The following is a 13,178-nucleotide window of genomic DNA, read 5'->3' on the forward strand; positions in this document are numbered from 1 at the left end:
ATGTGAGATTGCAGGATAAATGGATCTAAACTAAACATGAGCGTCAACTCCTCAATACCAAGGCTCTTATCACACTAATACGAATGTAAATCGGAGCTTACTATTTGCATTTGCTCAATTTTAGCGTAATGTTTAAGAAACAGAGAAACAGTGGGTGAACGGGACAATATGTACACGTTTGCGTCGTAGCCTACGTTTTTGAAGCTGCTCCACGCGCCGCCGCTCCGTGAGCTCGTAACTTCGTATCTCCTGCACCTTTCTCTCCTCTCTCAGTCCTTCGTGAGGATAATCTAAACCCATGCGTGCCCATGCTAGCTTCGATGTGAGAGCTATCTCATCATTTTAAAACGGTTTAAGTTTCCGTACGCAGCAAAGCAAAGCAAAACCACGCGCTGTTAAACTTTGAGCTGTAGAGAGAGAGAGAGAGAGCCCCGCGTGTCAGAAATAGAGCAGCGCTGCGTCTTTACTTTAATAATTACGGCTAACACATCATGGCTTCTGGCAGGCTACAGAAACTAGCGCGCACATTAGTTATATTCGTGATTGAATTTACAGTGCAATCCCTGCACAGTTTGAAGGTTTACAAGGCCTACAGAAGACCAGTGCGTGTTTCTGACAGGAGGGGGTGTGGCATCACGATGGTGGCTCTCCATCGTGATGTTGCTCAGCCAGCACGATGACGATGATATCGTCCATCGACACAACCCTAATAGAGAGAGAGCAAAATGTGGAGAAGTTCTGCTTCTGGCAGCAAAAATGATAAAGAGATAAAGAGGAGGAAGGAGAGCAAGACAGCAGCGAGTGTAATAAGATACTGTAGTTGCCTTCATTGTTTGGCAAATATCATCAACAAGCTAGCGTTCGTCACCATAACCCCCCCCCACCCCCGTCCACCCCCGTCCACCCCCGTTCCAGAGCACAAAACAGCCGCCAGTGCGCCCCCTACTGACATTCCTCCTTGGGGCCCCCAGTACCCTTGCTACACCATTGTAAATTGTTAGTTCTAAACTTCTTATGCATCTCTAATATCCTGACTCTTCACAGGGATTCGTTTTGAATCACAACTTACAGGAGCAATACTGTCACAGCCAAATACTAAGTTTGACACCCCTGCCTTAGAGTCTATAGTTTTAAAGTTGGTGTAATTCATTATTTATCTAAGTTATATGTTATGTGCTATATGTTTTGTGTTTCATGTGGCACGATTGAACCGGAAAAAATTCTGATTCTGAAAAAGTATCGTTCCGGTATCGGTATCGCACTTGAGTCAATTCCTTTTATACAGACCTTTATTGTGTCTGTACAAAATAAATGAAGAATGCATGAACTGGCTTTAACAAATTAACCCAATCATCTGTAAATGCTCTGCTAAAAGCCTGTCCAGACCGACCTCTCCACGAGCAATTTCCACTGGAACCATCCTCGACGGCTACTACAGCGCTAATGTTATTACTTCCCTGAGATGAATCTGGCTTTTGTAAGTGGTGTTGTAATGTTTAACTCATGACGGGGCTCGTACCTTCCTGTGCAGAGTGCTGTGCTGTGTCATGGCCATGGTGAAGCTGTGAGCTCCTTTCAGCTGCGTCTTCTCCCAAAGAGCGGCAAGTCTTTGGACGCACTCGTGTTTGGAGCACAGAGGAACAGCGGACTTACTCTGGAAGAAACAAAACAGATTTAATAATAACGGGAATGTCTTCACGTTGGCTGCACTGAAATGGGGCAAAGGATTTTAGTCTTTTAATATTATTATTATTATTACAAAATACGCTCTCAACCCCTGGAGCTTCGGCAAAGACTTTCAATAACAAAGCATTGCATTTCGACATGTCCCATAGATAAACATTGGAAAGCGGCCATGAGCTGCTGATGTGGCACCTGTAGATGCAGTAACATGATGTGTATCCACAGGTGCGGCTGTCGGCTGGTCAGGCTGAAGCAGGACTTGGCGTACAGGCAGTAGTGACCTTTCAGAGGACACGAGAACGACAGCTTGGCGACGCACCCTCGGTTTGAATCTGTTGCACAAGACGGAGAGGAAAGAGAGTTGCATGCACAGGGCTTGCATTACAAATCACCGTAATGTGTTCTATGTGTGACACCCCTCAGCACATATGGACTTGAGTAACCTTAGCCCCGACGCGCAGAGATTCTGCGGCATCCAAGGACATCATTGTCCCCCCCGCAAACTTCAGCTGCTCGGCCAAAAAAGCTTTAAAGGTTTTTCTTCCACATTGGAGAAAAAAATATCACAAATGCAAAGCTTTAAAGCAGGGGTGTCCAAACTTTTTTCATGGGGGGCCGCATATTAAAGCGTACACGGGGTGAAGGGCCATAGATCAGTAGTTAGTGCTGCAAAACCTTCGACTAGCAGAGGTTTAAATTGTGCCCCATACCTCTATTTAAGCTTAAAACCTTCATGCCAGCTCTGTCTCACAATAAAATGTTAGTTGTTAGGTTAGAATTGTATAGATCCATCTCTGGTGATGTGTACCGATACAGCAAGAGGCCGAGCGCCACCATAAATTGGTCTGAGGGCCGCATTTGGCCCCCGGGCCGCACTTTGGACACCCCTGCTTTAAAGCCACACCGCGTAGAATTGTACCCAGAAGAAAAAAAATTAAATAGAAGCATTGATTTTGTGACAAATATTTTCATCATAGAAAAACACCTCATAAATGTACAAATAAATATGTGCCTTTGCTGTGAGCAGCTAAGGCACCTGGGACCTGGGAGTGGGTACGTCTCTAGTCACATCTCCATGGAGACGAGCTGAAGTCAGCAGAATTTGAGATTTAAACAGGCTACGTTCTCATCCAAATCCATTCTTTGATCACCCACTGCAGAAATAACATTGTCTGAGTCGAGCTGCTCATTGGGAGCATGTTTTGTATTGATGGCAACAGTATAGTTCAAAATGTTAAACAGTGTACCTTTAAGTAATAATGCAGATTTTATTTTGGTTCGTACATTGACTTGTAGGAGTGTGACAATATATCGATTTTTTGATACATCGCGATATTTTGCGGGACGATACGATACTTTTGATGGCGTCATACATATCAATGACCGATGTATTGCATATTAATGAGGTAGAAGTGCTCCAGTATTCAGTGAATAGAGGCCAATAATGATCAAGAATTCAGTAGTGCTGCCAATAGAGTTCGGGAAATTCCATAGTTACCATGGAGAACCGCCATCTTTGCAGCTATTAGCATGCATTTCCATAGACTAACATTAGCTAAAAACAGTATAAAAAGTGGAGAAAAAAGCTGTGGAACAACTCCGTTAGCTGCTGAGTTACTGCTGGTAAATACATCTAACACACTGTGGTGTCCAAGTGTTTTCCAGCATTTTAACTTTTAAAATCTCCATTAGTTTACAATTGCAGCTAATTGTACAATGCTTAGCGATATGACATCACATTCCCAAACTCTATAGAGAGCAGCGCTACAATTTAAAGCACTTGCACCAAACACTGTCGCACAAATATATTACTTTTAATGATGGATTTTATAATTATAAACATGATTAATATGGGGTTGATTTATTCCTTTTGAAACAGGACAATGGTTTCTTCTTTATGTAAACGTATATGAAGCCAGATCTAAAGGCCCATTTTCAGTAAGTCAGGGATCATTTATTGATACATTTAATGAAGAAAAAGGGCTACAAAGCACATGAAAACAATTATGTAGAATGTTAAAAGAAAGGTGAACTATCGCATGTTTCAAAAAATCATGATGTATCGATTATGTTTGTGCAACATATCGATTATCGCAGTATTGGCGTATCATGAGATCATTATCATGAGCCATGTATCGCGTATCGAATTGTGAGGCACCTAGAGGTTCCCACCCCTATGGACTTGTATAGTGCCCTTCACAGACTCAAAGTGCTTCACACTTTTTTCATCTAAATGAATGTTTTTAGGGTAATTCTTGAACTTTCTGCCCTGTACTGTATAGTAGTGTAAAGTCAAGCAAAGGGCGTAAGGTGAGTATATGTCAGAGGTTTTATGCATATTCCCTGTTTTCCTGAGGCCAGAAGTTCAGGAGTTTAAATAAAATAAAAAATCTAAACCTCTTTTGTTTTTTCAAACTTTGTAATCAGATTCTGGCTCATTTCCCTCCTTCAGAGATTTGGTACATTTTCGATTTGCCTCACTGTATTTCACGTCTCTGTCTTCTGGCTGGAGCGCCGGACTTGCTTCAACTCAATTAAAATGACAGATATGAGGTAGAACAATACGCTCCACGCCTGACTGCAGACTGCGTTCAGTTTCATAACACATTACGGCATATTACTTAAGCCTCGCAGTCGGGACTAATCCATTTTCTTTGTGCAGCGAATGAGAAGGCGGCGATGATGTGATTGACGGAGGAGGATGTTATTGCTCTGCCTCTTGAACTCACTCATTTGAGCTGAGAGTTAGCCAGGAGTCAGTGGAGGAGTCCCACTTAAACAAAAGCTACTCCTGAAACCTCTGGGGGCTTTTCAGTCAGGGCTGTGCACCATTACACCACATCTCTTTAATAATACCTCAGCATTTATGGTACCACAAAGGTTTAATTCAACAAGGTCAACATTTAATTAAGTATTAAAAATCTCAAAACAAGACTGAGAAAAGGCAAAATAAGACTAAAATGCAACTGAATCAAAGGGTTAAAGAGGAGGGTGTTGCACTTTTTGCAGGTGTTGTCAAACATATCTTTGTCAATGTCATATTATATAAATGTGTCTTTCTGTCTTCCTTTTTCTAACCTTAATCTAAATCTTTTTCCCTTTGTGCAGGCAGAAGCAAGTCAAACTTCTAAGCCAAAAATATTAAGTCATTTTCAGCCTAAACTGCTATTGAATGTGTTTAAGACCATGTATGTGGTATTCTCCGTGAGCTTATACAGTAGAAAATGTTAAGCAATGTCATAATTTTCCAACAAACTTGGATTTAATGCCATTGATTGAGGCCTTGATTTTGACACACTTCATCTAATTACTTTTAATGCCCTGTTGAAACTCTGCAACCCTAATCCCTTACCCTGACCTTAAAGGGGCTAGATGCAAGTGAGCCATTTTATACTCACTACTGCCCCCTCAGGTCATACGTATAACTGCACCTTCTATATTAAGCTCATGCATGATGGCACTTCGGACCCGAATTAACACCTTTTTGAGTGAAAGTGCAGGATTTTAGAGGCAGTTGTTGTGGTGAACAGGTCTGGGCTCATTCTACACCTTAGGACATTGTTGAAACATGTAGGGGGAGGAAAATACTTAATTTTAACATTTTTAAACTCTGTATAGTCCCTTAACTTGTAAAACTACTACTAATAATAATAATGCATTGGTTTTATATAGCGCTTTTCTGGACACTCAAAGACGCTTTACATTGCATTATTCATTCACTCCATACTTGGTGGTGGTAAGCTACAATTGTAGCCACAGCTGCCCTGGGGTAGACTGATGGAAGCGAGGCAACCAAGTCTGCGCCATCGGCCCCTCCGACCACCACCAACCACTCACACACTACATTCGCTAGGCTTCCTGGTGTTCCCAAACGGTCTCCCATCCAAGTACCGACCAGGCCCTTCCCTGCTTAGCTTCCAAGGTCTGATGGGATTGGGCATCGATTGGTTTATGGCTCAATTTGGATGAAGAAAAGAGTCACATAAAACCTTCCTGATTCACTTCCTGATTTAAAGCCCATCCCACCCCACCTCCTGTTGCTCTACTTCATAGTGAAGCGATGGAGAGTCTTTTTTTTGGTTTTGTATTCACGATGAAAGGGTTAAGCTCATCAAGAAGTCGAGAAGTGAGTAAAGCAAATCCTGGATGTTCAGAACCTAAGGAGGAGCTTTTTTTTTCGATACCGATATGAAGAGGGTTGGCATGGCCGATAGCCGATATATAGGCCGATATTTAAAGCTATTTTAGTAAAGGTTTCAATCATAGAAGTATATAGAAACACATGAAACACAATAATAGAATTCGACCAGTGTGGGTTTTTCTAAAGCCGATGCTGTTCATGCACCGCTGATGTCTTTGGCCAAATTTGTCAGTGTTGAACTGTGACAGCAGGGGGCGCTGTATATTCATGTTTCGTAGGCATTTCTGAGGGTGTTTGTTTAGTCTACAATATAAAATAGATCAAATGGGCAGCAGGGTTATACTTTTTGAACTGACAGCAAGTTTCTAGGCTCACCTTCTATGGCGCACTCCTCTGGGATGGGGACCTGCTTCAGAGTGTCCCGGCAGAACTCTTGGATGGAACCAATGTTGTTTCTTAAATGGACGTACAGTCTGTCCGCCTCCTGCTCGCCCCCGTCTCCACTTTGACCGGTCTCTGCCTCACACTCCGCCTCCGGGACCGTCCTCTCGGGGGGCGCTGAGCTGGCGGCCGTCCCGCTCGTCTCACCGGGCAGAGCGTCCGGCTGTGAGCCCGAGCTGAACACACAAACACTGTCCAGGTTGAGCTCGGGGTCAGCGGCGTCCTCCGCGGCGTCCGAGTTTATGGAGCGGGAGCGCACGACGTGGAGGGCAAGGCTCTTTGATCTGTCACACCACACACATAAAACAAAATGATGAGGGTTCCAATAACAGCCTGGAGTTGTTTATCTGTAGTGTGTAACTCAAATCCTGGAGAAACAATGTCCTTTCAAATATCAGTATTTCATTGAGTGCCAACTTTATAACCTCTCTCACCAAAGATTAACGGCGTTTAGTGCTTTGTCTGTTTATTTGGCAGAAGTTGCGCTGTTTCTCAGTTCTCTGTGAAATTGTATTTGTTTTTGTTGTTTTTACTTGTATTGCTGGGTTGCAGGTTCTAGAATGTGATGAAGTTGTAGCTAAAAAGAAAATAGATTAATTAAAAAAATATCAGTCACTGGGTCCATGATCTCTCTGTATAAGACCAAAAATGTCCTCAAAAACTAAATATTTTTTCCTCTATATAATAGCATCGGCCTTTAGAATGCAATATTTTTGATATTGACATACCATTAATTTTCTAATTGATTGATTTTCCTGCCCATCACACTCTTGTAGACTTTGTGCGGAATAGGAAAAAAAGAAAAAGATTTCATGTGCAAAATGATTGTTATTTGTCAAAATACAGTAGCATATTTCAATACATTAATCCTACGACTATAGGTTATTGGTGGTACTAGGATCCAGTGATGTGCGGTCAGGGGAGGTTGAACATTTATGTTAATGAAGATGCATGGGTCTCATGCATGTAAACACGCCACACTGGACTGTAGCCATCAATCAATCAAATAGTTTTGTATAGCCCAATATCACAACAGGAGTTGCCTCAAAGGGCTGCACCGAACATTAAGGTAATAAAGCAGAGCAATAAATATGACAATGTAAAGTTCCAGTGAATGAAGTATCCAGGCAAACATAATGTCCAAATAAGCGTCGGCATCAGGCGGTGACGAGCGACGCAGGTGCCCCCTGTCCTTAGACTCTCCAGCCCGGAGAGGAAAAACTCAAAAACCCACAGAGAAAACGGAGAAACCTCGGGGAGAACCACAGAAGGAGAGATCCACTCCCATGGACCCAAAGGACTGATGGGACTGATGGGAGTCCCTCCGCAGACGTCCAGTCCTTAACCATGGGCTAATTACCATCCGTCGTCCCACATGTGCACTCTCAAATACACTCTCATTCATCCTGGCCTATTGTACATGTTTTTAGTGGTGAGGAAACCTGAGTATCCAGAGGAAGCCTACGCCGAAACGGGGAGAACATGCAAACTCCACACAGACAGGCCCCGTCCAGGTGGGAATCAAACACGGACCTTTGAGCTGTAAAACGCTACCGCTACCGTGCCGTACCGAACTCATGGTTTAGGAGAAGCTATCTAAACGTAAAAGTATGATCAAAAGTGAAAACTTTATTGATTAGACCAAGTTTTTGTGGATGAAATGCTATAGATGCTATAGTTTTTATAGTGCAGATATTGGCCCCATCATGCACTTACCATGTGACCATGTGACGCATCAGGATTGTCAACAACTTATTACACAAGTCCCGGTCATGCACACTCAACATAGTTGTTATTGGAGTAAGCAACATTAACACAATCACAATAGACTGCAAGTTGCATTTTCCTGCAGTTTTGTTGATTTTATATTGGAGTCTATAAAACCAGTGCCTCATCAGCAACAAACCTCACAGCACATCACTGGTACAATCAGACTAGGAAATATGTGTATAGGTCGTATTTCTTGTGAAATGTTAGAGAACCCACAAAACGCCTGTAAATTGCTCAGAACATAAGTGTGTCTAATACTGTTTATAAAATACTACGTAAATCTGTCCAACCTGTTGAACCTCATCTCGCGGCGCTCCTCTCGCACCGCTTGGCTCAGGCTGTAGCGCCGCTGAGGCCCCGGAGACTCCTCTCCCTCCTCCTCTCCAGCCTCTGACCCCAGTTTCACACCGAAACCCTGGACCTTCACCTCCAGCCTGTGGCCTGGTCCTGGGGAGGAGCCACAGGGAGAGTTCTGCCGTTCTTTGTTCAGCCTAAACACAAAGTGAGACGTGACTTACAAGGGTTTTGTATCCAACCTTACCAAAATATCATCAAAATAAGATTCATTAATTGATTAAATAAAAGCATACATGACTTGTTAAACGTGGGTAAAAGACAAAATGCTTTGACTTGAGATAAAAGACAATATCATTGATGGTATTGACGAGGTCGGAGGAGGAGGGACGATCATGGTCTTTTAAGTGGCCCAAGTCCATTAACGGATCATCGGGTTCAAATAGTTCAGTTTCAGTTTTTCCCTCATCCAAACAAAGAAGATTTTGGGGGAACCAAACATTGACATCACGTAGGCAGGCGCGCAGAGGTGACTGGGGGCTTTCGCTGTCCATGAGAGGGGCAAGTAAATCTGACAGTCATCTGCATAAAAGTGGTATGAGATGCTGGGCTTTTGAGCAGTTTGCCCTGGGGGAGGAGAAAAAGTGCAAACAGACGTGGACCAAGAATTGAACCCTGGGGGACTCCACAGTGCGTGGGGGCAGAGGTTGAATTAGAGCCCCCTGCTTTGACAAAGGAGGACCTCCCATTGAGGTAGTACTTGAACCTGTCGAAAGCGGTTCCCTGATAGTCACACAATGGCTGATGGTATGTGATTATGTGCTTTGCAAAGCCCATATAGTTTATTATGATGTCTTTATAACAAAATATGAATACAGATGTTCCTGTTCGTAAAATAGAACAGGAATTAAGAATTATAATGATCAATCGTAGGTTTCGGTAAGACTGCTGTTTACAATCTGTAGTTGCATCTCTCAGGTATGGCTTGTTTACTGTCACCAAGAAACCAACACACCATGTAGGAACCCATAACGTAATAACGGCCCATAATAGTAAAAGTAATAACTCTGTGGAGCCGAAAACATAATACCTCAGGTCTTAGAAGTAACTGCAGTTTCTATATTAAGCTCGTGCATGACGGCACTACGGACACATTTTTGAGTGAGAGTGCAGGATTTTAGAGGCAGTTGTGGTGAATAGGTCTGAGCTCATTCTACACATTAGGACATTAATGGAGAGTGTGAGGTGGAAAATAAATAATATTAACATTTAAACTCTGTCTAGAACGGAAAAGTTATGAAAAATAATCAATTGGATTCTAACTGGCATTATATCTAAATTTCAAAATTTAAGAATCTTTTTTTTTACATCCGGTCCTATCACCGGAGGAGGGTCACTGCAATTGCCAGTTATGACTCGGATTGCATGCACATATCCAGACAACACGACAGCTAAGTTGTAAAGACACTTCTGTGACTCCACTATGATGTCACTGTTACGTCTCTTTAAGATCTCCTTGGTATCCGACAGGTCTTAGAGACATTGTAGAGATAAATTGTGTGCGTGACGTCACCACAACTGCTTGAAATCGCTGAGACCACACAGGAACTTGAAAAGTCTCTGCACAGTCTCCGCTGAAATCAAACCTGTTCGTTTTCACCGTTACTCCCTGGGGACTCGCCTTATCTATTGGGGACGTCGGTGATCTGCTGCCACCTGCAGAAACTAAGTTCGAGCTGCCCATACATGCTAACGCCATTATTATTTATTGACTTGAAATTATGATTTCCATAACGGGCTTCCGTCCCCCTCGCTTGGCCACATCCCAAAGCATGTATGTAGGCCTACAGTTTTACTAATTAAAAGAGCCATTGATCTGGACTTGGGGAAACTAATATGTCATAAAAACAAACATCTCAATGTGCGACTTTGGTCTGTTTCATTTACTTTGACATCAAAACTAAGACGTTTTCACCCACCTTAAAAACAAACACCCAGATGACCACAAAGAAGGACCTTTGAACCTGAGAAGCACCTTTTTGAGTGAACCTTTGGACAGAGAGCATCAGGAGACTCTCACTAACCTGCTGTGTAACGCGTTGCTGTCCTCCAGTCTCTTCCCCAGCAGTCGGGCCATGGCGGTGAAAGAGTTGCTCATCCTGTAGAGGTCTTTGCCACAGCCTCCGAGCAGCAGCGGGTAACGGTCACTCAGAGCTCTGACCTCCAGCAGGACAGTGTGGTGGAAACTGTGCTCCAGGCTGCCCAGGAGAGACACCAGGTAGACCAGGGAGCTGTGTGCGAGCGACTGCACGAGAGGGACAGACAGCACAACGTGTAAATAAAAAGGATTCACGGATAAATCTAAGAAGACGACACATGGATGGATTATTGAGTAGTTTTGGATTGTAAATACATAGTACATACATTTAGTTTAGTGGTGAATATTTTGACTTGCCAAGTAAAGAAAATTTGCCAAATTCAATGAGGAACTCTGCACTTAAAAGAGGAAAAAATATTTTATTTTGAGTATATTGAGTTATTATGCAATTTAGCCTCTTACCTCCCATCTTAATCAAGCACATTTTCTCCAGTTCAGTTTTGTTTGTGTTTGCTACTCTTGCTTTTTCATCACTTTTTAAGTGTGTTCGTGTGTCACTTTTTGCTAGCATTTTCATCCTCATTTTTGTCGCTTTTTAGCTTTAAGATTTGGGTATAGCCAAACTGAAGAAAATGTGCCTGGTTCAAGTGGGTTTTGACATAGGGCCTCATTTCCCAGTTATCCAGAGTGTTTTTGATTTCTGGAGAAATATTTTTTTTAATTCATGCAGTCCTTATATTTGAAGAGTTTAGTAGTGCTAGGCTAGTGCTAGGCTAGCGCATGTCTATGGTAACTAGTAGCCTGCATTAAAAACCTCTTCAAAATCATGGGGTCGTCCTCCAAACGTTGCCATATCGGATTTGCAGAAAACTCCTTTGTGAATTCCACGTGTAGTAATGCCGGCCACAGGTAAACAAACTACTATAGATCCGGTAACCGAGCAGATCACTCCGCCGCTGCGTAGCTTACAACCAGGAAGCTGATGCTGCTCAAATATAAGTTATTTTAAATGCAAAATGGTAATATTTAAAACATTATAATATTCAGTCAACACAGACATTTATATGGGTCGTCTGGTGTTATAAGTGATTTGCCTCAGGTGCACTGCGCTTTAATGCAGGCTACTAGTTACCATAGACATGCGCTTGCCTAGCACTAGCCTAGCACCACTAAACTCTTCAAACACAAGGACTGCATGAATTAAAAAAAAAAAAAAAACATATATATATCTCCAGAAATCAACAACACTCTGGATAACTAGGAAATGAGGCCCTATGTCAACAATCCTGAAATATCCCTTTAAGTGGTTAAAGTAAAATAAAGATGTTTTTTAATCCAATCATGATTTCTGTCCCAGCTTTGCAACATTGGCATTAGCATTAGCATACTGTTGCTAGCCGCGGGTATCTCTGAGATTTAGTCGGTGAAAGTTAGTCAGTTAAAGCAGGTATTGGTTCAGTATCGGACGTTTGTAGCCAATACCCGAGAGATCGTATTATTTCCAGTATTGGCTTTGATATCCGGTATCACATCAGTGCATCCCCATTGAAAACCTTTGCTACAATATCAGTAATTACACCTGAAGTCTCCTTTTTAATACACATTATTAACAACTTTTCAAAATACCTTGCGCCCATTTTTGTGAGTTTTTATGTAAGTCACAAAAAGACAAACAGATGTCATCGGCCGTTGTTGAAAACCTAAATGTGGTATCTATAAAACAATGTTCTCAGCAAATCCCCCGCAGATAATCCTCAGTACAAGGCCATGCATTCGATTTGTCCCACTCTCCAGATAAATATAAATAAAGTAATTCAATAAAAGATCTCCTGCAAAGGTTGGTGGTCAATAATATGCCAAGACAACATCAGAGGCTGCACATTCGCAATTTTAATGTGTTGAATTGGAAAATCGCAAAGACTGTATGTATTGGCGTCTGAAAGAATAGAAATTGGACAGGCCTTTGTAGGATCGGTCTGCTCCCACTGAGAGTTTATGTGCTGTATGTCTGAGTGATTGATGGAGGGACAGAGAAACTACAGGTCCAAAGCATGTGTTTGACGCAGGCGCTTTGTAACAAGGAGGCAAGAATGTAGTAAAGCAGAGTTTGGACATGTTTCACAGTAGGCTACTCTCCGGAGGAAACTTCTACATGGATGCTCACACCGCAGTAAAACTTCATGTACTTTCACTCTGACAACGGGCCAAGAACATATTCCGGTGGTTCAAGCTTCAACAGATAAATGAGGTGAGAGCTTGGGATTTTAAAGGGAAGGTTTATTATTTCTGGTCTCCTGTACATTTCCGTGACATGAACAAATTTACATGAAGATGAAATGCAACATGATTTTCTTTACCATTTTTAAAATAAAGTGCTTTGAGCATCGCAGACATGGTCAAAACCCTGTTCCGTACAGCAAGAAAGTCTCAGGTTCGATTCCAGGAATGTGCAGTTTTTCTGTTTGAGATTTTGTATGTTTTCCCTCCAGTTCACCATCAAACCAAAATACTTTACTTTCATCTTTAATAAAAGGACAATGTATTAATTAAGCTCATAGAGACAGCTATAGAGACAAAGTACAGAAAGGCCCAGCCTGTCATTTTAACCTGGGAGCTTCTTGCTGTGAGGTACGGGGGTTAACATCTGCACCACGAGCCGCCGTGAAGTTCAGAATTTGGAGAAGAGACCCTGGTGCAGCCCTGTGGCCACTCGCTGCTCCAGGACGACACAGTGGCGGTAAACGATGGGTC

General features: G+C 42.4%; 1 protein-coding gene across 2 annotated transcripts in view; it reads right to left on the minus strand.

Moving 5' to 3' along the window:
• Window positions 1-13,178, minus strand: part of veph1 (ventricular zone expressed PH domain-containing 1) — an 89,314-nt gene that overhangs the window by 40,619 nt on the left and 35,517 nt on the right. For both annotated transcript variants that reach the window (XM_079573963.1, XM_079573962.1), the window contains exons 8-12: window positions 10,414-10,634; window positions 8,326-8,526; window positions 6,200-6,549; window positions 1,876-2,015; window positions 1,520-1,654 (exon numbers count right to left, since the gene is read on the minus strand). In XM_079573963.1, coding sequence (XP_079430089.1) covers window positions 1,520-1,654; window positions 1,876-2,015; window positions 6,200-6,549; window positions 8,326-8,526; window positions 10,414-10,634 — 1,047 coding nt within the window. The remainder of the gene's footprint in view (window positions 1-1,519; window positions 1,655-1,875; window positions 2,016-6,199; window positions 6,550-8,325; window positions 8,527-10,413; window positions 10,635-13,178) is intronic.

The sequence above is a fragment of the Gobius niger genome (genome assembly GCF_951799975.1).
Source record: "Gobius niger genome assembly, chromosome: 1".
NCBI classification, from domain to species: Eukaryota; Metazoa; Chordata; class Actinopteri; order Gobiiformes; family Gobiidae; genus Gobius; species Gobius niger.